This window comes from Antechinus flavipes, chromosome 1 (assembly GCF_016432865.1).
Source record: "Antechinus flavipes isolate AdamAnt ecotype Samford, QLD, Australia chromosome 1, AdamAnt_v2, whole genome shotgun sequence".
NCBI lineage: Eukaryota > Metazoa > Chordata > Mammalia > Dasyuromorphia > Dasyuridae > Antechinus > Antechinus flavipes.
In genome coordinates this window covers 505,593,896-505,620,837 of record NC_067398.1, presented here as the reverse complement: position 1 = coordinate 505,620,837, position 26,942 = coordinate 505,593,896, and the positions used below count along the sequence as shown (strand labels likewise).

At 33.3% G+C, this 26,942-nt stretch overlaps 1 protein-coding gene across 1 annotated transcript in view; it reads left to right on the top strand.

Moving 5' to 3' along the window:
• The window catches only part of LAMA1 (laminin subunit alpha 1), a 183,702-nt gene that overhangs the window by 55,916 nt on the left and 100,844 nt on the right, over positions 1-26,942 (top strand). Inside the window, exons 4-16 of the mRNA XM_051970426.1 lie at positions 6,013-6,255; positions 7,385-7,564; positions 9,006-9,095; positions 10,097-10,214; positions 10,617-10,795; positions 12,530-12,635; positions 13,240-13,400; positions 14,152-14,292; positions 15,024-15,197; positions 16,899-17,000; positions 19,997-20,208; positions 21,026-21,137; positions 26,792-26,902. Of these exons, the coding sequence (XP_051826386.1) occupies positions 6,013-6,255; positions 7,385-7,564; positions 9,006-9,095; positions 10,097-10,214; positions 10,617-10,795; positions 12,530-12,635; positions 13,240-13,400; positions 14,152-14,292; positions 15,024-15,197; positions 16,899-17,000; positions 19,997-20,208; positions 21,026-21,137; positions 26,792-26,902 (1,929 nt within the window). The remainder of the gene's footprint in view (positions 1-6,012; positions 6,256-7,384; positions 7,565-9,005; positions 9,096-10,096; positions 10,215-10,616; positions 10,796-12,529; positions 12,636-13,239; positions 13,401-14,151; positions 14,293-15,023; positions 15,198-16,898; positions 17,001-19,996; positions 20,209-21,025; positions 21,138-26,791; positions 26,903-26,942) is intronic.

The following is a 26,942-nucleotide window of genomic DNA, read 5'->3' as shown; positions in this document are numbered from 1 at the left end:
TGATTAATGACGACTCATTGAATGATTGATCTAGGAAATAGTAAGTAAAATTTGAGAAACAATATGACTTAGTGAATTAGCAGTCTCAGAATCTGGAAAACCTGTGTTCAAGTCGCTTAACCTTTTAGATCTCAAGAGAACATTTTAAGATTTTGAATTGTAGGGCAGATCCTGACCTGCTTTGGTACAAAGAGTTCCTTTTTTATCTACATACTGAATATTTTACAGATCTGATTAAATCAATATATCACCCTTGTGATTATCTTTGGTCCTCTTTGAATATAGGTAAGGTTTTGTTTGTTTTTTTTTTTCCCCCTTGAGGCAATTGGGGTTAAGTGACTTGCTCAGCGTCACACAACTACAGCGTGTTAAGTGTCTGAGATCACATTTGAACTCAGGTCCTCCTGACTTCAGGGCTGGTGTTCTATCTACTGTGCCACTTAGCTGCCCCTAAGTAGGGTTTTATAAATATTATTTCATCTTTTCTTAACAGTAATCCTGGAAGGTAGATGCTATTATAATTCTTAGGTTGGTTGTTTGTTTTTTTTATCATGGATGGATATGGATTTCTTATATTTTGTGATACTTGGATTTAAAATACTACTTCAGAAAAATCTTCAAAAAAATGAGAGAAAGTATGGCTGTATTCTTTTTCTTCCTACACACAAATATAATGATTTTAATTTTTTATTTTTTGGAAAAATAGGAGGTCTGGGAAGAAGTATAAATTGAATTAAATTAAGAAGAAAACTAAGATATTACTTGTCATATTTTCTCTTCACAAAACATTCCATGCCATTTAGAATAAGTTTATTTAGTAAAGTGTATGCTAAATTGATGTTTGTGGACTTTCCATCTCTCATAACCAGGACAGCTTTCTCAGTGGACAGTTTCTTTGTCTGCATAAGGGGTCCTAAGTGTTTATCTCTCTCCAGCTTTGTGAAGAGCCCATTAGAACATTAGCCAACTTCAAAGCTAGAATTAGATATATTTTAGATAAGTGCACTAAAATTCTTCACTTTTCCTACAATTTTCCCTCATGTCTCAGTAATTTAATTAGGGGACATTCTGCATGAAACCCAAATGGAGAAATTGTTTGATTAAAAAGAGCTACAGCAGAAAGGCTGAGGTATAGGGTGTTTTATACTTCCCATTAGTTTTCTTTCTTTCTTGGACTGTGAACACAAAACTTGCCCAATGATTAACTCTGATATTTGCTACTTAACTCCCTCTGGTATTATCCAGGACTGAAGGTGAATGGAATCTTCTTTGGCTATGTGTATTCAATGGATATCTCCAGTGTTAAGCTTTGTGGTCATTATTCCATGCCATGAATTCTATGCTCTTGCCAAATTGGACTACTCTTTGTCCTTTCAACACATCTTGCCTTGTCTTGACTCTGGACTCTGATCTTTTTGTTTCCTATGCCTAAAATATCCCTCCTTCCCTCTGCTGCCCAATTTAAATACCATCTTCTCTATGAGGACTTCTCTGATTTCTTGTTATTAATAAATATTTTTCTCTCACAAATCACCTCTTTGTTGGGTACATTTTAAATTCATTTCTTTTGAAGAATTATTTGATCATATACTTTCTGGTAATTCAACTTATCATCTTGCAAAACCATAAAGTTTTGGGGGCAAGGAACCATGATTGGAGGTTTCTTCAACAATTATCTCTTCTTTCTTCCCTTAACTGAAAGGAAGTTAAGGGCAAACAAATGTAATGTTTTAAAAGGTGGTGCCAGTCATTTTGTTGTCATTATTTTTAGAGAACTCCAACTAGAGAATTGTATTTGGGACAGAATTGTATTTAGCTCTTCCTCAACTTAGTGATTTTCCAATCCTAAGGACAATTTGGGAACTCTCTAATATAACCAGGTCATTTGTAATCTTCCTTGAGTTTTCAGAACATTTAGAAATCTGTTTCATTTCCTGGACATGCCTGGAGGTAAATAATAGAATATTGACCTGGGGCTTGACAGTTTCCTAGGTGTCTTCATTATAGAAAGTTAAACTCCAATCTCTCTTCCATTCACTCAGGTGTCATACTGATCTTCCTAAAATACAAGAGTCACTATTTCACACCTCTGCCCTATATTGTTCAATAAATTCGGGTGGCTCCCTATTACCTTTAGGATCAAAAGTTTTGAAGACAAAAACCAAACCAAAACAAACAAAAAAAACAGCCCCTCCTACTCTTCCAGATCTTTACCCCTTATTCACCTGCATGTTCTCAGGTAATAAAGGATTATGACCTCTTTGCTCTCCCTTGAATATAACATTCCATTTCTTGACTCCAAAACTGCTGGTTCTCAATGCCTGCTCATCTCTCCCTCCTGGCTTTCTTCTGGAAGAATTCTTTCCTGATTCCTCTTGATGTTAGCTCCTCCGCTTTGAGATTATTTTCAATTTATTTTTTCTGTATATAGTTGTTTGAATATCATCTTCTCCATCATACTGTGAGTTCCTTGAGATTAGGGGCTAATTTTTGCCTTTCTTTGTATCCTCAGTACTTACTAGAGTCAGGAATCTAGTTGGTGCTTAATAATTACTAGTCGACTTCATGCTTAAGCTCAGATTTTACTTCTAGCAGTGACATTATGTGTTAGAAATTAGTGGTCTATCCTACATGGACTGATGCTAAGTGAGATGAGCAGAACCAGGAGATCATTATACACTTCGACAACGATATTGTATGAGGATGTATTCTGATGGAAGTGGATTTCTATGACAAAGAGACCTAACAGAGTTTCAATGGATAAATGATGGACAGAGACAGCTACACCCAGAGAAGAAACACTGGGAAACGAATGTGAACTATCTGCATTTTTGATTTTCTTCCCGAGTTATTTTTACCTTCTGAATCCAATTCTCCCTGTGCAACAGGAGAACTGTTCGGTTCTGCAAATATGTATTATATCTAGGATATACTGCAACATACTTAACATATATAGGACTGCTTGCCATCTTGGGGGGAGGGGTGGAGGGAGGGAGGGGAAAAAACGAAACATAAGCGAGTGCAAGGGATAATGTTGTAAAAAATTACCCTGGCATGGATTCTGTCAATACAAAGTTATTATTAAATAAAATAAAATTTAAATTAATTAAAAAAAAAAGAAATTAGTGGTCTATTTTCAAGATTGAAACAATTCATCAGAATTGATTGGATTTCTCTTTCACCTACAACCCACTGAATTGGCTCTCTAGTTTTAGCAGTCACTATATTTATTGTGGTTCCTTCCTAGTATAGTGGCGAGTATTTCTGCCTGTTACACTATATGGCACTGTGAATAAACTTCTGGGTCTGTAGTCAAAAAGACTCATCTTCCTGAGTTCAAATGTGGCTTCAGACATTATCTGTGTGACCCTGGACAAGTCACTTAACCCTGTAAAATGTAAATATAAATGAGCTAGAGAAAGAAATGGCAAATCTCTTCAATACCTTTGCCAAAAAAAATCTGGAATGAGGTCACAAAAAGTTGGACATGACTAAAATGACTCAACAACAAAATATTTATTCATTTAATCCCTCCCTTTTCATTTAGTCCTTATACTCCAAATTATAGGATCTTACAATTTACAGGGGCATCAACGAACATCTGATTCAACTTACAACTTTTCTCTACAATATGATTCTATTATTCTTCTGTAATATTGATAATGATAATAATAACCATCCAATTTAGAGTTTTGAATTTTGCAAAGTACTTTATATACAATCCTAGAAGGTAGATGGCATTTTTATCCCTACTTTATAGATAGGAATGTATAGACAGAATTTAAGTGACTTGCACAGCATCACATCCCTAATAAGTTCTTGGTTGGTTGGTTGTTGTCTTTCATTCTCAAAAAGACCAAAATGAAATCACTATGTTAGAGTTGAGTTATGGTATGTTCTACTACGGCTGATCAGACCAATACAAGCTCAGAATATTCTGCCACAGGTCAGACAAAAATAGTCCCTATGAACACTTGGGGTGGCTTTTCGAATTTTGCACATCTCATATTTCTTCTGAGGTAATTCAATTCTGCTCAGAGCACTTCTGTGATGAGGGCATGCTATGCTGGGTGATCCTGTGCCAGTGTCTCTCATGTCACACAATCACTTCTAAAGTTCTTAAGGGAGACTTTGAGAGTGTCCCTGTATCACTTTTCCTGATCATCTTGTGAGTGCTTGCCATGTGCTTGAAACAGGATTTGAATTCAAGTCTTCCTGACTCCAAGTTCTAATCTACTACCCTACTGTCTCAGTCAACTTGCAGAAGTTAAAATAATAATACTGACATGTTTGTAGTACTTAAGGATTTGCAAATGCCCTTTGTAGACATTCTCTCTTTTGAGATCTACAACAACCCAAAGAGGTAAATACTATAAATATTATTTTCCACATTTTATGATGAAGAAATTACAGTTAAGTGACTTGACCATTATCACATAACTAATTAAGTATTAAACACAGGATTTAAATCCATATTTTTTTACTCCTTGCCCTATAATAATTTCCTTATTATGTGCAGTTTTGTATTCTATGTACAAGAGATGTTCACTTGGAGGTCCCATCATGGTGTCAGACTCGAACTTAGTATACCTCAAACTGAATTAAGTACCATCTTCCCCCAAATTTCCTCCCTCTTTATCTTTATCTTTTAATCATTCAATCTCAAAAGCTTACCTTTGGATTTTCTTGTTTTTGCTGCAGTATACATTCATTCATTTTATTTTATTTACTCTTCAAATTATTCCTACTATGTTTCCCTTCTTTTTTGCATCCTGAGTCAGCTTTTCATCACCCCCACATCTGGTTGATCACAACAACTTTCTGTTTCTAGTCATGCCCCACTAAAATTCATTTTATGAAATGCTGCCTTGTTACTGCTATACTTCAAAGAATGTGTGATATAATCCAATACTTCTTGAACTTTTTCCACTCATGACCCATTTTTTTCCCTGAGAAATTTTTACGTGACTACAGGTATATAGGTATACAAAGTAGGTATACTAATCAAACATTTACTGATAATAAATAGTGATTTTGCAACCCACACATTCAATTATGCAACCCCATATGATGTCATGACCTACAATTTAAAAAACTTTGATCTAATCAATGTAGGTATTTGCCTCAGTCTGGGCAAATTGCAGCCCATTAATCCTTTTTCATCTTGTGTGATTCTTTTATGTTTCTTCTATAGATCCCTAACAGCTGATACACTCAGTATGCTGGAAGCTTTCCTTTAGGACTTGATACATTTTTTCAAATAGATATAAAGATAGTATTCAATGTTCATTTTTGTAAGAGCTTATAAATAAGGCTGAAAAATTATATCATCATCCAGGAACTTAGATTTATTTTAGTTTTATTTCTGGATAATAAACACAAATCTTAGTTGTTACTTAAGTAACCAGAAATTTTGTCAGCAATGAATATGGTTATTTTATCACCCAGAAATTATTTCTTTTGCTTTTCAGTATTAAAATACTTTTATTTCTGGATTATAAACATAAATCTTTTGTCTTAGCCAGAATTTCTGTCTCTTATGTATGGGCACACAGAGCTCATTTTTGCTTGTTTACTTCATACTTTACTTCTTTATCCTAATTTTAATAAATCTCTGAGAGTATCTCTACTTTTAATATTTTTTGTTAGCTTCCCATTTAGGAGTGATATCTCTCCCTTATCACAATCTGAACATTAGGTTTAATATTAATTGTTACTTAATAATACTATTAAAACAGAAATGACAGAAAATAGAATAAATTAAAAAAAACCTTTTTTGTTCATAGAGATTAATTTCATAGATGTCATTGAGGAGATTTTAGAATTATCTAATAAAACAAATGTTTCTAAGGAAAAAATTCAAAATCAAATTTAGGACCAATTTTCAATAAAGTTCTGGTTCAAAGAATGATAGGACTTTTATATTAGCATGTAGCCATTTTCTCATGAAGAGCATTCATTTTTCAGTCACCTCTACTAATTTCCAGTCCCCATTTTTCTATTCTCTTTTAGGTTTTTCAAGTGGCATATATTATTATCAAAGCTGCTAATTCTCCTCGACCTGGAAACTGGATTTTGGAACGCTCCCTGGATGGCAAAAAGTTCACACCCTGGCAGTATTATGCTATCAGCGACACAGAATGTTTGACTCGATATAATGTCACTCCAAGATTAGGGCCTCCTACTTACAAGCGAGATGATGAAGTTATCTGTACTTCCTATTATTCTAGATTAGTCCCACTTGAACATGGAGAGGTATGTTATATATGTTCTGAGAGAGTCACAAATAAAAACAACCATCCTAAAAACTAACATTTTTAAATACTTAAAATGGATTCAATCACTATGTTTTTGGGATAATTTAAAAAGAAAGAAGAAAAAATATTTTTTGGACTTTTATTCTTTAGAGTGGTAACTTGGTTATCACCATGCTTTGCTTTCATTGATACTGTGCTTTTCCCTAGGACAGCTGTTCACAAATTATTTACACAGGATGACTTATTAAAATAAAATATCTTGCAAGAAAGATAAATCCTGATTATACACACATACATACACAGAGTTATCTTTTATGTCATTGCATGTTCAGAGATGTATGAAAGCTTAGGAAACATGCGGCATTTTGGTGCTGGACTGACCCACAGTGCACACACTTCACTAAAGTCAAGTTTTAATTAAAAACAATTTATTCTTTAGAAGCACCTGGCCTGGTGAGTTTAAAACTACAGAAAATTGTCTGAAGTGTACATCACAGCTGGAACTCCACAAGAAGCTCTGGCACTGTTTCAAGAATGAGCCTAATTAAAAGATCACAGCATTATATGGGCTTAAAGGCAATTGTTCTCTTTTCTCCCTTTTCTATTTATTCATGGCATTTACTAATTTATTTTAGAAGAGCAGTAATATGATAGAAATCAGCAAAAAGCCTGTGGTTTCTTTTGTGGCTGTTCTTCTCATGGAGCAGAAGATAGATGTGTCAAGAAAGGGATTGGGTTAGAGTGGCCTGGAAGTCAACAGCAATGCTTTTCTAAGCTAGAATAAATATTTTCAATGTATTTTGCTTTCCTTCCATATGCTTGCTTGTTCCCTCTCTAAATGCAGTTTCCCATTTCTATTCCTCTTTAGGGGTATTTAGTGAGTGGTCTCTGGTAGTTGAGGCAGTAATACTACTATAAAGCTAATTTTATCTAAAAGATTAGATAGTTGGTTTTTCACACATCAATGAATTTGACAAGCTATGATGTTGAAATTAAGATACTAATGATATAATGAATTTTTGTATGCACAAAGGAGAGAACTAGCTCTTCCTAGAAATCATTTTCCTATGTCTTAGTCAGGGTTAAGCAAATACATTATATAAAAAATGGTATGTCTTTCTCTTCAGATTCACACATCACTCATCAATGGCAGACCCAGTGCTGATGATCTCTCTCCCAAGTTGTTGGAATTTACCTCAGCACGATATATTCGTCTCCGCTTGCAGAGAATTAGAACTCTTAATGCTGACCTTATGACTCTCAGCCATCGTGATCCTAAAGATCTTGACCCCATAGTCACAAGAAGAGTAAGTACAGATGACTCTTTCTTTATTCTATAAGGACTTTTTCTGTTTAGTATAAATTTACCTTTTTATTTGATTTTCCTATTTCAAATTTATTTCAGTGAAGACCAGTCAGCACTAACATTTATTATGTGCCTTCTACATGCCAGGCACTGTGTCAAGTGCTTAGGATTCAAAGAAAGACAAAAGACAGTTCTTGCCCTCAAGAAGCTAACAATCTAATCAACATGCAAACCACTAGATACAAATAAGCCCAAAGGGAAGGATCTAAAATTCAGGAAGGCTGGAAAGTGTTTTTTGCAGGCGGATAGGACTTTAATTGAGACATGGAGAAGCCAGGGAAAGTGGGAGGCAAAAATGAAGAGCAAAGATGTTCTAGGAATGGGGCATACAGTCATTAAAAATGCTTAGTCAGAACATAGTGTTATATATGAGGAAGGTCAATGTCACTATATCACAAACTACAGAAAGGGGGGTGAGGTTTAAGAAGAATGGTAGAACAAGTTAGGGAGATGCTTACAAGCAAAATAGAGGATTTTGCATTTGATCCTGGAAACAACAGGAATTTATTGATAAGGTGGCGAAATGATAAAAGTTATACTTGGGAATATTAGTTTGTCAGTTGAATGGAGGATGAACTGCATTGGAAAGAGTCTTGGGATAGGCAGATCCACCAGCATACTTTTGTAATTAGTGATTTGAGGTGATGAGAGTCTGTAGCAGAGAGGTAGCAATATCAGAGGAGAGAATGGGGCTTATTATAGAGTTGGTAATGAGGTAAAAATGACAGTTTTTGACATCTGATCTGGAAATGGGCTGTGAGAGAGAATGACAGCTAGGTTTAAAGTCTGGGTGTCTGGGAGGATGCTGGCTGGTACAATGGAAATAAGGAAGGTTTGGAAGATGAGAGAATTTGGGAAAGTTTCTGACACATTGAGTTTAAGATATATGTGGGACATCCAGTTCTAAGTCAAGTATAATAAAGTAAAATGTCTTGTGAGTAAACGATGGCACTACACATCACTAATTTTAAATGAATCTTATAAGAAATGATTTAAATCTATTATCATGTCTTATCCCTATCATGTACTAACTCTACTAGTCAGGCACAAATGTGATTTACTATATGATAAATTAGATGAAGACATATCATATATAATTATTCAAAGAATAAAAATCTCCAAATTGGGTAATTACAGTTATGCTGTTTTATTTTCTGATGAGTGATGCAGATTGTTGACTTTTTCTTAATTTAAATCAGGATCAATCAGTTTGGGGAGGGGCACAATTTGTAAAATTGTGAATATCATTATTCAAAAACTTATTTATATGAATAAAAATTATAAAGCATCTTAAGATTTTAATGGAAGACATTTTAATATTTTCTTTATTTTTGCATGAAATAAGTGTAATTGTGTTATTTTCTAATTTTATTTTCCCTTAGTATTACTACTCCATAAAAGATATTTCAGTTGGAGGAATGTGTATATGCTATGGTCATGCTCGTAGTTGCCCATGGGATGAAACTACAAAGGTAAAATGGAATAGCAAACATTAAAATGAAACAATAGAAAAATACCAATTTTTATCTATAAAGAACCATTCTTTTTAGTAAAAAGATGACTCCATTTAACTTAGGAACAAGAAGTACTTTCAATTGTCTCAATTTATTTTTTAAAGTTTTATTGCTCTTTTGATGTTTCAGCCAGTCATTTCCTGATATGTTATTCCCCTCCCTTCCAGGATGAACACTTCCTTCTAACATAAAAAAGCAGTAAAGAAAACTAATCAAACTTGTGACCTTATATGTGACACATAAAACATTTTAACTTCATAGCCTCAACTTGTCTTTTGAAAGAACAACTCTGTCAGTAAGAAGCTAATCTTGTGCCCATTTTATAAATAAAGAAACTGAATCTGAAAGACTAAGTAATTTTTCCAGGTTCATATAGATAGTAAATGTATGAGAAGGGAGTCAGATAAATTTTTTTTGATCCTTAAGTTCATCACTCTGTCATATGGTGGTGTTTGTATTTGCTGTCCTATAGTCATAGTGTATGTTATTTTCCTGGTTTTACTTTCTTTGCTTTGGATTAGTTTGTACAGTTCTTATTTCATTTCGCTGAATTCTCATTTCCTATGGTACCTACTTCATTATGCTAATTGACTGCTTTTTAGCTATTCATCAATCAATGGGCATCCACTCTTTGCGCTCTCTCCACTCTTTTTGCTACTATAAAAGTGCTATTATGAATATTTTGGCATACTTTTCTGTCCTGATATTTTCCTCTAGTGGGGACACCAGATCAAAGGATTTTATATGCCTTAGTGACTTTAATATCATAAATACAAATTGAAATGGTTGTGAATTTTTTCTACATTTCTAGAAAACAATTTTCAACATTTCACAAAATTTAAAATACTATACAAAAGATAGTTAACATCATTATTTTTGTTGGTTTCACTTTTCTCTGAGCAAAGAGCATCATATAATTCTTTATTTTTGTAATAAAAATTGATTTTGCATTTATTTAGAAACTACAGTGTCAGTGTGAACATAATACATGTGGAGAGAGCTGTAATGAATGCTGCCCTGGTTTTCATCAGCAACCTTGGAGACCTGGGACTATTTCTTCTGGAAACACTTGTGAAGGTAAATAAGTAAACATGAAATTAAAAGTGCCTTATATTTTAAAATGTTTTTTCTTAAGTTTTTGATTACTTAATTAGTTTCTTGGTATACGTTTTAGTATTTCTATCTATCCTATACTACAAATAGTTCTTAAAACTAGAAAAAAATGGAATTTAAAAGTTGTTTTTAGAATAATCAAATTTATCTCCAGACACTCAAATGCTACATTTATATGACACAATTTGATCATCAAGTTATGTATTTTTTAATCTTTGATCTGTTGAGATGCTGCAGAGTTTAAGATATTTTCAGTCAAGAATTTGATCCATAACTATAAGAAATTACTGTCCATTGAGGAGGGAGGAGAATCATTTTAAATGCAAAAGAGAATGAAAATTTTAAATTGGGAAATTCTTTTTCTAGAGTGCAACTGTCATAATAAAACCAAAGATTGTTACTATGATCAGAGTGTTGCTGATCGGAAGAAAAGTATGAATATTGCTGGGCATTTCAAAGGTGGAGGAGTGTGTGTTAATTGTCTACAAAATACAGCAGGAATCAACTGTGAAACTTGTATTGATGGATACTATAGACCACATAAAGTAAGATTGTGATGTTTCTTCACTTTATATTTTAAATTGTATTCTGAACTTAAGAAATAAAACAAGCATTTATATACCATAATAGACTAGGAACAAAAAGATGATTGCATATGAAACTGCAAATCTATTTCTTTAGTTATATTTCAGACCTTTCATTGAGAACTGAAACAGATAATCAAGATCTATGAGGGAAATTTTTATTTTTTTTCTTCCAAGACTTTAATTAATACTGAATTGCTTTTAATGTTCTTCAGAGAAATATTTTTTTTCCCAAGTCTAGGTTAAATTTTCTCGTTCAAAGTTGTAGTATTTGAATCTTTTTTGCTATTTATTCATTTCACTTGTGTCTGACTCTTCATGATGCCAATTGAATTGTTTTTGGCAAAGAAACTAGATTAGTTGACTATATACTTCTCCAGATCATTTTACAAAAGAGGAAACTGAGGCAAATGGGTTTAAGTGAATTGCCGGTGATATAAAGCTAGTAATTGTCTGCGGCAAGATTGGAACTCAGATGTTCATGACTTCAGATCTAATGTGCAATCTTTTTACAGGAATTAAATTTTAGAATCCTAGAAAATGAGCGTTGTAAGGGGTCCATGTAGTCACATCCATGCCTGAAAAAGTATCTCATCTTCCATGCTTCATTTGAAGTTCTGAATTCCTAGAATAACCAATTCTTTTTGTTGCTGGATCTCATTGTTAGGAAGTTACCTTTTACTTAAATCAAGCTTAAATTTACTTCTTTGAAACTTTCACTTAATGCTTTTAGTTTTAGTCTAGGTAATTTTTTAAACTTTTTTTTTTACAAAGTTTTACAAACTTTCAGATATGTAAAAATGTCTTTTCATGTTTATCTTCCATGTCTATCTTTCTCTCAACTTAACATCCTTAGTTCCTTCAACTGAACCTCCTATGATGAAATCTCAAGATTAGTCAGTATCCTGGCTGTCTTCTTCTGAATGCTCTCTCATTTATCAGAGCCCTTCCTAAAATTTAGCATACAGAAAAAAAATATAATATCGTAGCTGTAATCGTGTTAGGGTCAGTGTAAACTAAGTCTATCACTTCCCTGATTATTGAATGCTGTGTTTGTTTTCTTAACTTTAATATCTGTAATAGGACACTATTGACTGGCAGTGAGCTTGCAATCTACTAAAAACTCTAGATCCTTTTTCTATTTAAAAAAAAAAACAAAAAACCTTTTCAGCCATGGCTCACTTCTCTTGGACTTAAGAATCCAAATTTAAGACTTTTTATTTAACCCTGTTTACTATACAGAACCATAACCTAGTGACAAATCACTTAACTCTGTTTGCCTCAGTAAATCATGAAACAAAACACAAATATGAACCATCATGCTATCACCACAAAATAGTTTGATTATTCTCATAATCATAACATCAAGATATAATGATTATTATTAGGATTGTTATAATAATCAAATTGTCATATGATTATTATGAGGCAATTATATGGTGCAGTGTAAAGAATGCTAGGTTTAGGGTCCAGAAGATCTGAATTTAAATTATGCTTCACATATTTATTGGCTTATAATTACCCCCAATTTGCAAATCAGAAAAATGAGGCTGTAGAAATCTTTTTTGTGGTTACTTATTAGATGCTGGAGTCAGGATTGAACCTGGCTTTTATCATGTTTATCATCAATTCTGCTGTTATTCATTATAGTGACTCATCTGGAAGTAGAGAAGCTAACATATTTCTTTGTTTCAGGTTTCTCCTTATGAGAATAATCCATGTCTTCCATGTAATTGTGATCCTTTTGGTTCACTCAATTCAGTCTGTATTAAGGATGATCACCAGTCTGACCAGTTGAATGGTAAATATTTGGGTTGTATAGGTATTCATGCTTCCCCCCCTTTATTTAGGCCTTATTTTTTTTAAATGTTTGGATACTGTGCAGATTACCAATGTGACACCTTTATAACTTATCTATGTTGATATACAGAAAGCATTTTCAAAGGGAAGAAAAATGCTATAAAGTCCTATAGAAACCTTGGATTAATAATATGTTCATGTAATGTTATTCAAGAAGCTCAAAATGCTTGGAAAATGTTATATTACAAAGCCCCCAAGCATTCCTATTTAAATGATAAATGTTCATTGTTCCCATTCTTTAAGTGAGGGCAAATTGAACCACTATATGCAGGCCAAGTTACTTAGTAAGTATGCATAATGAGGCAGGATTTGGATGAAGAGACAGTCAAAAATCTCCTCTGATCCAATTAATTTCTCTGTCTTCTCATGGGCATTAGGAATAAAAATCAGGATTTTGTGTTAACTCACGTGGAAAGGTATGGTTACAGAGAATCCTATCAATCAAACAATTTGCTACATTGGAGTTGGTTTTCTCCCTCTGTCTTAGTTTATTTTTTATCTGCTTGATGCTTCACTATTGAGCATTGACATTTCTATCTTTTAAGGGAACTGGCCAGGTCAGTGCCAATGTAGAGAGGGTTACACCGGAGAAAAATGTGATCGTTGTCAGTTTGGCTACAAGGGCTATCCAAATTGTTTTCGCTGCAATTGCAGTCTGGCGGGTAGTGTAAATGATGACCCATGTACTGAGCCTTGTCTTTGTAAGGTAAGAGCAGAACTGAGGTAAGACACAAGCATAGATTTTTCATTTGGGTTTCCTGTCTGCTGTAATTAAATGAATTATTGAAGATAGAGCAGAAGTTTGCTGTGTGGAAGTGTGACGTCATGTTATGCACAATTTGGACACAAATGCGCTCGCCAAAATTATTTTAGTGAGTTCTGGATATGAATCAATGGATCTCAATATGGTCTGATCAAGAATCAGTCAACTTCCTTGTGAGAATGTTGATCCTCCTGGAACCACCAATGTGTACTAAGTATATACTATCTGCCAGGGACTGTGCTAAGCACTGGAGATACAAAACATTGTTCCTGCCTTCAAGGAGCTTACTCTCTAGTGGAAAGGATACTATGCAAATGATTACATATACTTAAGTTATGTAGTCAGTCAATCAATGAACATTTATTAAGTACCTATAATCCAGGTGCTCAGTGCTAGAGATACAAAGAAAGGCATAAAACAGTTCTCAAGAGTCTCTGTGTTTATGATGGTTTTACAAGTGAGACACAAATTCTGATAGGATCTACTAAATAGGAAAGGAAAATGTGTATTGCCCATGGACCCATTCTAGCCAGTTCAGAGAGGTTTATCACCAAATTGTTCCTGCCTAGAACATGTAGAATATTGTAACCCTTAAAGATCATTTACTAAGTTATGGAGGGTCCTACTGAAGACCAACATAGCTACCTACTTGTACCTGTTTTGTTAAAGAATATTCTTTTATGCTAATTTGCAGGAAAATGTTGAAGGGGAAGAATGTGATCGTTGCAAACCAGGATTTTATAATCTGAAGGAAAGGAATCCTGAGGGTTGCACAGAGTGTTTCTGCTTTGGTGTTTCTGATGTGTGTGATAGTCTTTCCTGGCCTGTCAGTCAGGTATGATCTTATACCCATGACCCAGGGGTTACCAAAGTGATCACATTATATGGGTAGACTTTGAAATACTTAAGAAGTCTAAGTAGTGCAATGATAAACTGTGATTCTCAGAGAATGATGTTGGAGAATACTACTCACTTGCCTGGAGACTAGTCTTAGTTCCTTTGGACTTGGTCAAGGTTGAGTATAGGATACAAAAGACAAAGATAAAAGCTTTAAAGGGATATGTTGCACAGAATCTAGGGCTAGGAGTGAAATGGAGACTTTCGGAATGATGAGGATAGGAGTATCTCAACTAGTGAAGGGTAATAGCTGGCTGGATCTTCCATGTCCACTCCTAATTGCATTCCCTTAATTTTTCCTGACCTCCTTTTAACTCTAAAACACATTACTTTGGGTTGTGGAGGTTTTTCTTTGTTTTTAATATTTGCAAATGACTTTGCTTTACTTAGGGATAAATTGGACCTATTCCTAGATTTACCAGTTCCCAGAGAGGTGAAGAATATTGAGCTGGGAAAGGGCACATCTTGATTCTAATGCCAATTATACCATTTAGTGGCCTTGGAAACTTGGACAATTTACTAAATCTCCTTAGATTTTACTCTTTTTCATCTCTGGAATGAGAAAGATGGACTAGATGTCTTCTAAAGTCACTTCTAATTTTTAATCTATGAACTAAGAACATCTAAGTCACTTCCAATTCTAATAATCTATGATCTTTTTTTTTAAAGGTAACTGATATGTCTGGATGGTTAGTCACTGACTTGTTCAGTTCAAATAATGTCCAGTCTCAGCAAAACCAGGTGGATGAACTTCATCAAATAACTATCAACAACACTGTGGCTATGCAAATGCTAAAATCTAAATATTACTGGTCAGCTCCTGCAGCATATCTCGGAAATAAAGTAAGTTTGTAGATGGAAAGAAGCTAAAAGAGCCCCTTTTCTTTTTACAGATATAATTTTGCATGTTTGGCATTAAATATTAACCATAACTTTAAAAAATTCTTTTTTCCTCCATTCATATGCCTCATGTTTATTAGCAAAAATGACTGGTACCTGAAAAATATGTTAGAACAACAAGAAAGAAGATGGAATATTTTTACTGTACTCAGTGAATAAGTCTCACAATATCTTTCACTGTTTCATCTTAGGTTTGCTGTATAGAATCTATTTTTCTTTGTGCTTTTTATTGTTATTATAATATAGGCTTCTATGTGTAATTTCCCCTCCTTTTTTATTTTACTATTTGGTTATCCAGAGGCACTGTGCTTTAGTTCTTTTTCTTTTTTTTCTTTTAAGTGCATTGAATTTGTAGAGGATGTGGTCTATTACTACTTATGAAACCTTTGGAAAATCATTGAATTTTCAATTCCTTATCTGTATAACAAGGGGATTAGACCAGACTTCTATCTCATCAGCTCCCCCTTTTCCAAGAATCCAAATTCCAAATCCAATAATTCTTCATTTTAAGCAAATTCAGTATGTAACATTTTGATTTTATAAAGTAGGGAAATAAATAATTTAGATTATAGAAATGTAACAGAGTATCCCAGAAGTCTTAGTAAAGTTTTAATAGTTAAATCATTTCAAGCTTTGGTAACTTAAAACTTTACTGACTTTAGAAACCCCCAATATAGGTTTTGAAAGGTAAAAAAAAAAACCTTTAAGATTGCTTTTACTTTACATAAAATTTTTATTAAAAGTTGTGAAATAGGATCAAAATGTTGAATTTTTTAAATGCATAAGTTAAGGATTTGTTAATGATGTAAGTTGAAGTAGGTATGGTATTCACTTTAGAAGATGTAAATTGAATTTAATATTTCTGAGTTTATGTATTTAAACAATGTAGCACAGATAAAAATCTGTCAGTACTACTATATCTAATAATTTGATGAATACCTATATGAGAGTTAATATGAGAGATAGAAAGGATTCTGATCTTGGGGTCTGAAGAAATATAAATTGAAATCCTGTCTTTACTACTTCTAGTTACATGATCGATTAGGGATAAGAATTGTATCTGTAATTCCATTGGAGTAAGAAACTCGTAGAAACTCATAGATGAGCCATTGAGGCAGGCAATTTCTCTACAACGAATGGTATTAAATGTTACCCAGAGCACTGATAGCTTCGGTAGCTTGCTTAACCAGCATGTATCAGAAGTAAGATTTGACCCCAGGTCTTCTTGGCTTTGAGGTCAGCTCTCTTATCTATTATATGGCTGCCTCGTTAGCCATGTGACAAAGTTAAGTCATTTAATTATCTGAGAAGCCTTGGTTTCCATATCAGTACAATAAATATAATCATACACATACTATTTACCTTTCACAGAGTTGTGAAAGTAGACAGAGATTATCTTGAAACATAGTCTGGACACCTCATAGCATTATGGAAACATGAGTCATCCTTATTGTGATTCTTATATTTCCCAATATGCAGAGCTGGAATTAGAATATTCCAGCTATTCTGATTGGTTTTCAGTTTGGACTTTTGAAGTATCACTGTAGCAAAGATTATGATCACTTGCACCAGGGTCTAGCTTGCAAAAGATAAATAAATGAATGAAAAGAATTGTTCATCATGTTTTAAATATTATTGTTTCAGCTCACAGCCTTTGGTGGAAACCTGAAGTATACAGTGTCTTATGATATTCCAATGGAAACTGTGGACAGTGACTTGATGTCTCATGCAGATGTTATTATTAAGGTAACATTTTTTTAGATTTCCTTTTAGGGAATTTTGTGGTGAGATATTTTCCATGTCAAAAATGGCCCAATTGGTTCTACAAGGTAGGGAACAGCAAGTGGTCACTCTGAAGGGCTTTCCTTCTTTTGGACTTTTGTGAGTTATGGGGTCACTCTGGAATATTTTCTTTGTTCCATGAATTTAGATCAGGGAATCTATTCTTCAGAATTCAGTCCAGATCAAAGAGAGATATGGGGGACTTTCTTGTTACTAGACACAATGAGAGATCCTATCAGTCTTTTGCTAATGGTGAGTCCTTGGTTTTTCTTTTTTTCCTATATATACTATATCTACTTAACAGAAATAATTATATTTCTTGGGCAGCAATTAATTATTTCTTTTTACATTCCTCACACCACTTTCCTTCATGTAATCTGCTTCACTTAAAAGTAGACTGATTACTCACTCACAATTCCACAAAAAAACAAACCCTTTCTGCAGATTTGCTCATCCTTATGTCTAGAATCTTTTTTCTGCCCATCCTTCCCTTCCCCATTGGTATCATGAAGCAGCATGGTAAAATGACTAAGAATTAGGAAGATCTGATTTAAATACTATTCTAATAATTACCACTTGAGTGAAGCCACTTGAATTTTCTGAGCCTCAATTTCCTCACCTGTAAAATAGATATAATAATAGCACACACCAATCTCAAAAGTTGTTTTAACAAATGAAATAATGTATTTATAGGGTTTTGTGAACAATGAAAAACTATATAAGTGTAAACTGTTATTACTTTATCATACTCACTTTTTAAAGACCTACTTGAAATGTCAAACTTCACTATGAACTTGTTCCCAAAACCCTCCTTACTTTCCCCAAAGTTACAGTAATCCCATCTTCCTGGGAATTGTGGTGGTTCTTTTTTAAAAATAAAATTTAAAATAGAATTTTATTTTTACATGTAATGATAATTTTCAACATTCATTTTGTAAGACTTTGTATTCGAATTTTTTCTTCCTCTTTCTTACCTCTCCTCTCTCCAAGACAGCAAGCAGTCTGGTATAGATTAATTATGTGTAATTCTTTTAAATATATTTCCATATCTGTATGTTGTATAAGAAAAATCAGAACAAATGGGGAAAAACCATGAGAAAGAAAAAACAAATAACAGAAAAAATGAAAATGCCTTGCTTCTATACACATTGAGTCTCCATAGTCCTCTCTCTGGATGCAGATGGCATTTTCCATCCCAAGTCTATTGTAATTGGCTTGAATTACTGCATTCCTGAGAAAAGCCAAGTCCTTCGAATTTAATTTTCACATAGTCTTGTTGTTATTATGTATGATGGTCTCTTGATCCTGCTCACTTCCCACAGTGAGCACTGTTCATATAAATCTTTCCAAGCTTTTCTGAAATCAGCCTGCCCATCCCTTCTTACAGAATAATAATATTCCATTACATACATATACTATAACTTATCTAGCCATTCCCCAACTAATGGGCATCCACTCAGTTTCCATTTCCTTGGTACTACAAAAGGATTGCTAGAAATATTTTTGCACATGTGGGTCCTTTTCTCTCTTTCATGATCTCTTTGGGATATAGATCCAGTATTGAGACTGCTGGATCAAAGGATATGCAGTTTTACAGTCCTTTGCTCTCCAGAATGGTTGGATCATTTTTCACAACTCCACTAACAATGCATAGTGTCCCAGTTTTCTGTAATGGTACTTTTTATCTGACTGCTTGATGCCACAGTGGATAGAATGCCAAGCCTAGAGTCAGAAAAACTTATCTTCTTAAGTTCACATCCACCTTCAAATATTGGACAAGTCACTCAGTGCTGTTGACCTAAGTTTTGTCATCTTTAAAATAAGCTGAAGAAGGAGCTAGCAAGACACTATGGTATCTTCGCAAAGAAAACCTCAAATAGGGTCAAAAAGAGTCATAACACATATATGTATAAACATATTGATTAGGTTCTTGTTCATTCTTGTAAGATATTTATACAGGTCAAATATATATACATACATATATGTGTATATTATCTAGTTTTATATATACATAAATACAGATTGAATACATAAATAAATATTTAATCTAGTAAAGTAAACAGTCTGATATATACATGTTTATGTGTATTCTAGGTTTCTGCATATATATGTATATATATATGCCTATATACATATACGTATATAGGCATATTATTTATACATGTATGTGTATATATAATATATACATATATTATAGATATATATCGATATATCTATCGGTATATAGATATCAAATATATAGATATATATAGATAAGATATATATAAGATCTATCTAAATATTTCTGTCTAGATCTATACACCTAAAATCTCTCTTACTAGAATGAAAACTCCCATTTAAATGCTATGTTTATTTTTCCAAAGACCCTAGCATTGTGCTTTTCTAACAGTAGATGCTTAATTAAAGGTATCATGTCCCTTAGATCCTTAAAATTAGAATCAATTTGTATCCTGCCCTGTGCTTCTTACTCTTTACATCCAATCAATAATTAATTCCTATTGATTTTATGTCCACAATATCTTTCATATCCATCTCTTCCTTTCTACTTAGGACAGAATCTAACTCCCTTTTGCCCTATCACATTCTACCTTTTATTTTACTTAGTGTGTACATGGCATATTTTCCCTGTAAGATTTTAAAGTTCATTATGGGCTTGTGGGTTTTAAAAAATCTTTTTATTCTTAATATGATCCTTAAGGTCAGTGACTATGGTTTGTTGTTGTTGTTGTTGTTGTTGTTGTTTTTTGTCTCTGAATCCCCCCCACCAAAGTTTAGATAATATCTGGTATATTATAAGTTCCTAATAAAGATAGACAAAGATTACTGTTTTCTAAGAGTTTGGGAGTCAAGGGTTATAGGCATCCTACTTCAGACTGAACCTAAGTTTAACTTTTTTAAATATAAAATTTGATGCTATTTTTAGATACAAAATATATTTTTTTGCCATTTGTGTTTTGCAGGGAAATGGACTCACTTTAAGCACAAGGGCTGAAGGCTTGTCACTGCAACCTTATGAAGAGTACTTTAATATAGTGAAACTTGTGCCTGAAAACTTCAGAGATTATAATACCAAAAGAGAAATAGATCGGGACCAGCTGATGACTGTCTTAGCCAATGTGACTCATCTTTTGATCAGGGCCAATTATAATACTGCAAAAAAAGCACTGTATAGGTATGTACTGAGAAAGAAGTAAAACCTTATACCTTGTGAGCTTTACTTACAAATTAATAAAAAATTGTCTTTGCTAATGGTTATAAAATCTTAAAGTTCACAAAGAATTTTTCTCCATAATGCTAACACATGATATTAGCACAATGATATTAGGACTGCATTAGTGGTTCAGAACAGTGCCAATGTAAACACTTTCTATTAGAAATGGAAATCATTCCCAATAACTTAATTAAATCATTAATTAAATCAAGTACTTAATTAAATCAATAATCATTACAAAACATTTAAAGATATGAATAGATTTAATATGATATAGAAGATCTTAGAATATAACTGTTCAGGAACTAAGCAAATTAACAATCTCTTAAGCCAAAATTCATACCGGGCCACTAATTTTGTAGTTTTACTCCTCTTATATTTTCTCTTATCCAATCAATTGGAACTTTGAGAGATCTCAATTTCTTATGATGACTGATCAAATCTAAAAGAGAAGTTGAGCAAAAATTAACCATTTAAAAGAAACCAGTATTTAATGATTGCTTCTTTTGCGGGGAGTAGTGCATGATAGAGGTTATGATTTTTCTTCCGGGTTTCATAGCAATTTCACTCTTCTTACAAATTCCTTAAGAAGAATTGATTTGGAGAGGATAGTGATAAGTTCTAGGGAGCTAGTGTATATAATCAGAAGATCTTCATGTAATTATTAAATAATATTGATAATACATTTCATTTTAAATTAGATTATTTTCCTAGAAAAGAATTCCCAGTAATGTTTAAAAAAATCAACATCAGTTCATGCCTTTCTGTTTTTTTATAGATTAGATGCTGTAACTTTGGACACAGCAAACCCAAATGTCATAGATCTGGTGCTGGCTACCGATGCAGAACATTGTGAATGCCCTCAAGGGTATACTGGGATCTCCTGTGAGGTAGTTAATGTTCTTCCCTACTTCCCTCTTTTTCATCTTTATTCTTCTGTCTCAGCTATAAAAGTTGAATGTAAATAAGTGATATATTCCATGTATATGGAAAAGTTTTAGTTTTCTCACCCCATCTCTGTTATTACCCCCATTGGCATTATTTTTGACTTGGTTTATAGTCAATTGATAAAGTATTTTTCTTAAGTGCTATTCTTATCCCTTCTGTGTTTACCTTCTTGTTTTGAACATAATAGGGAAATTGTTTTTATTATTGTTAGCATTTTTACTCCTAATTTATGACTGATTCTGGTCTTTAATGTTGTTTCTTACCAAAATAAAAGGAAAGAAAAGAAAAAATGCTGATTTCTTGCTTCTAAGTAGAATACACTTGCATAAGTTATACTTTTCTGATTTAATATTTCCTTTACCAATGAGGATGTGGTTATTTGAATCAACATTACAAGATTCTGTTTTATTAAAGAGAATTGACTGTCCTGGCCAATTATAATGATTCATAGAATAGCAGAATACCTCCTGACAAACTATTACATTAGCCAAATAATGGAAATTTAGGCATAAGAGACAAAGCATTTACAACATATAATGTTACAGAACTAGAACTATGAAATTTTGGGTTTTGGTGGGACTTTATAGACTATCCAATTCAAACTCCTTTTTAATTCAAGAATCTTTTCTTTTTAAATAACATCTGTGGCAGGTAACCTTTGAGCTTTTATTTAAAAATTTCTAGTGAACTTTTCAGTTGATTCCTTTTGAGCTGACTCTTTTGCAGATAGCATGTTTGGATGCTATACAGCTATAATTGTCAGAAATTTCTTCTCTATATTGAATAAAAATTTATCTTCTAACTTTTATCCTTGTTCTAATTTTGCCTTCTACAATACTACCCTCATAACTCCCTTGTGTGTGCCCTTCCATTGTTTGAAAGTAGATATTTAATCCTGAATTAATTCTCTTCTCCAGGCTAAATGCATTCAGTTTTGTCAATCTAGAACCTTGTTATTATATAGTTATAGACTTTTATGAGAGGTTAGAGATCATCTAGTCAATGTCCAATATCTATTATTGATGAAGTTATTATTGATGAAGAAACTTAAACCCTGAAAGATAACAATTTCTCGTGATTCAAGATCTCTTACTAACATCATTCTTGTCTGGATAAATTCCAATTTGCTAATGTAATCCAAGAAAACTGCACAATACAGTATTCTAATTGTATGTAATAAGACTATTACTCCCCTACTACTTTTACCATGCCAATTTTTATTAAGTATTTTTTTAGCATCTTCTTTATACCGATGGTTCACATCACAGGGAACTTGTAGTCAGTTAAAACTGTCAAGTTATTTTAGTGTGGATTACTGTAAAAGCATCTAAGTCCCTTCTCCCCCTCCCCCATTGATATCTAAATGATTCTTTGAACTTAAAGTACAAGACTTGGCAAATGTGTAACATAATTTCATCTAGACAATATTAGCATATAGATCTAGTGTACTGGGATAATTTTGAGTTCTCCATTTGATATTGCACTAATCCCATCTTTGTACTATTCCCAAATTTGATAGCCATGTCCATTGTCTTCTAAGTCTCAGATTGAAATGTTGGATAGGACCAAAGATAGAGTCCAGTTACTTCATTAGTCAACACTGAGTATGGTTATTCAACAGGCTGTGATTCCATCTTATTATAAAAACATTCAGGTCATATTACTTCATCTTTCCTTCAAGAATATTCTAAAAGAGTCTGATACCTTTTCCATTGTTCATGACTTCATTTAATGATTCTGTAATCAAGCCTACAAGTTTTCTAAGAATCCTTAAGGTCCTTTTTCTTCTGAGTCTTTAACTTAATGTAAATTTCTGTTTTCCTTTTCTTTGTACCTCTTTGAATTTAGTTTTTCCTTTTAATGATATTTGTTCTATATTTACCAAGGTGAAAATTGTTCGGTTTTGTGTAAAGGATAGAAGCCAAATAAGAGTTGGAGAGTTCAGCAGCCTTTCTGAGGTTTGATAACATTGCACTTTCCTTATTCAGTTTTTTGCTTTTAGTAAAGCTAAGGAAAGTTGTTGCCTTTAGCATTTTTCATAATCCTTAATTTATACTGGGTCTTTAGTCTTCTTGACACTTTGCTTTTATATTTCAAGCCTTTTTCTATTCATTCCCATTTATGAGTTCTACCTTTTATCTTTGTCCCTTGAATAATCTTATTAGAAATCTTTTCTCCTTCACTTTAACTTTTTTGCAGTGGTACTGTCAAAATGACATTTTCAAAGACATCTAACCCTCTTGAGCTATATTTGTTTTAAAGTTTCTCTCCATGTGATCTTCTCTTTGCTTTTAATGTCTAAAAAATTTCCTTTCCCAATGTCTAGGTTGTATTTCTGAATCTATCAATGCTTTCTTATTCCTTTCCTTCACTCTTGCAGACTAAAAGATTTCATGACCACTTTCTCCCAATGCTGTCTTTATTTTTGCTTCATCCATATGTTATTTCTTGGTTAAAATTATCTGGGTCAGTTCCATTCATTATTTTCTATAGCTTAGGGATGTAGCTATCAGTAAGGCAAATTAAGAAGATAACATTTGCAACTTTTAGTAGTTTGGGATTCCCATACAATATTTAGGTAGTAGAAGTCCATTAGCTTTGCATTTTACTTGAATTTTGTATTATATTTTGGGAAAGCATCACCCTTATTTTTTTTTCTGGCTGACTAGTCTGTAGATTATTTCCCTGATGATATTGCTGTTTCTCCTTTTATCCATGTTCACTTATGTTTTTCTCTGCCTGCATAGTCTTGGATTTCTATGTAGCTGTATATTTTTTAAAAATAGGGTACCATTCTACCCTTCTATTAGAGCTATTTCTTTTGAACATGACGCCCCATCCTATTGATATCATTTTATGTTAAGTCCCATTTCAATAGGCCTCCATGATACCTATAGCCATTACAATTTAATTTTGTTCATTTTTGTTGATTATTTGTAATCTATACCATAAAATACAGACATCTAGACAATAAGCATCATTTCCAACTCTCTTTCTTGAGAACTTCTGATTTCTTCTTAATGATAGCAAAATCAAATGTCAGATACTTGTGGTCCCATTGACATAGATGGCCACAAGTTAACATTATGTTGTATTGTGTTTTTTATTTGAGAGCAGTGGCCAGAGTTTGATACCTCTCACATAGATGATCTCTTCAAACAAAGGTTGGTTCTTCCAGCCAGGTCAAGATTGAACTAAATGACCTCTAATGTCTTTTCTGTCTCTGAGATTCTCTGATGTTGAGTATGAATTTTTGTTATTTCTTCCTAAGACTGAGAATCTTTTTTTTTTGGTGGGCAGATCTCCACCTCTGTTATACTAATGATGTGGAGCTTTTTTCCTTGGGTTGATTGTATTTTTTCATTCACTGGCTTTTTGATACTGACTTTACTTCTTCAGAATATTTTTGGCTGTGTTTCAAGGAACAATTATCCACTCTAGTTATTTGGAAGAAGAGGAGAAAATTGTCCCTTTAGTCAGTTTCATTTCTTTTCTGGAAGAGAAACCAGTAATCATTTATAATTGGTAGTGGTCTAGTGTCAGGAAGGCATACCTACCAGATAACCCATAAGTTAGTCCTGAGGACTAATCTGGTATCTGAATCCTTTTGTTTTTCTGTTTCATAAGTCTTGAGCTGAACTGCTGGATTTCGTGGCTATATATATATACCCACAGCACAGGGGAGCCAACAGCTGCCCTGCATTAGGCAGAATAGGCAGATGAGGCCAGACTTCTTCCGCAGCAGAAAAGATCAAATTAGACTCTGAACTACAAGTGAAGCAGATTGCCCCTTGGCAGCCTTTGCTCTGGGACAGGATCTCCTCTGCCTGACCAACTCCTGTTTCAGTTTGTTTACTTGGTTTTTTTGATCTCTGCTTGCAGTCTTAAATATGCCTCGAGGCCCACTCGCTGTGCTTATTGTTTTTTCCTGGCTTTGATAAGGTTTCCATTCTGGACTTTACCCAACCACTCTTGTCCTGTTGATACCGATCAATTACCTGGAGAGCATCCAGCTTCCCCTCTCTTCTGGCACCACCCCTGCTTTGTGCAGCCCTGTGTTATTCAGATGGGATACACCGATCCCTAGAAATGGCTTTCCTTCTTGACTGTTCATCTTACTCCTGGTTGATAATAGATGCTCTTGAAAGTTATTCTATTTATACTGGCTTAGCCTTGACCTCTCTCACTAGCTAATCTCCTGGTATTGCCAAGATATTAACCGTCATATAATATACATTCTCTCATATAATTGTAAGGGACTCCCACAACAAAATATACCAACTAATCCTGCTTATGGATCACAGTTGTTCTCGAATACTGTTTTTATAAACATATAACAAAAATTTTACAAAAGGGTTAGATGAATGATGGAATTTCTCCTTATTTACTATTTATTTAAATTGTTGATTATATAAAGCATTGATTCTAAGATCAGAGAATATGGAAAAAAAATCCTTCTGACCTTTGTGTATATACATTTATATATATATATATATATATATACACACACACACACACACATATATATACATACATACATACATATATATATGTATATGTATGTATGTATGTATTTTGACCTTGATCAAATTCTGGACAAATCATTTAATTTAATTAGGTCTCAATTTCTTCATCTATTGAAAAGAGGGATTTGGATTAGTTGCAACCTTAAATTCTTTCCAACTCCAAATCTATGATTCTATGAATTGTATCCAAAGAGAGAAGAACAAAATGATTTGATTGCTAATAAAACCATTCACCTATTAACATTATAAATCTAGGTCTGATTTAGTGATAGTAATGTTCTAAGGGAAGGTTTGGATTTTGTTGTTGCTGAGTGTTTTCAGTTGTATTTGATGCTTTGTGATCCCATTTTTGGTTTTCTTGACAAAGACACTGGAGTGGTTTGCCCTTTCCTTCCCTAGCTCATTTTACAAATGAAGAAGCTCAGGTAAAAGAGTTAAAGGACTTGCCCAGGATCACACAGCTCACAAGTAGCTAAGGCTATGTTAGAACTCAAGACCTGCTGACTCTAGAGCCAGCACTTTATCCACCGTGTCACTTAACTGCTTCTAAAGTTTGAATAACAATATTCAAATCTTAGAAGTGTTAGATGACATAGTAGATAGAATGTGGCTATTACTCCCTCTTCAAATTGTAAACATATAGGAATGCAGGCTATACTATAGGACCATTCTTTACCAGAAAATGAACCCTAAAGGGAGAATGTTTCTCAAATTCCTATGTACAATTGTCTTGGTTTCCTGGATGGCCCATTAAGGTTAGGATAACTACATTTGTAAAAGAAAATCACTATAACTTGTATTGACCAAAGTTCTTTATCCTCACAAATAAATGGGAGGTCTGAAATACTGGTTAAGGGAAAGTTAAAGTCTAATTTAGGAATATTGTGTTGGAAACACAATTTAGAGTATTTTAGGATGATGATACTTATTAAATTTCATGGACATATTTCTCTGCCTTTTTAAAAGTAATGAGGGTTTTACTACTAAATTGGAAAATAGATTGTTTTTGTTTTTTTAGAAAGTAGATGTTTTGCATAATCATCTAACTTGCATTCGTGTTTTTCTTGTAGTCCTGTCTCCCTGGGTATTACCGGGTAGGTGGAATACTCTTTGGAGGAATCTGTCAACCCTGTGAGTGCCATAATCATGCTACTGAATGTGATATTCATGGTGTTTGCTTGGTAAGTCTTCTTTTTAATTACTGACATTTTGACTGGTTTT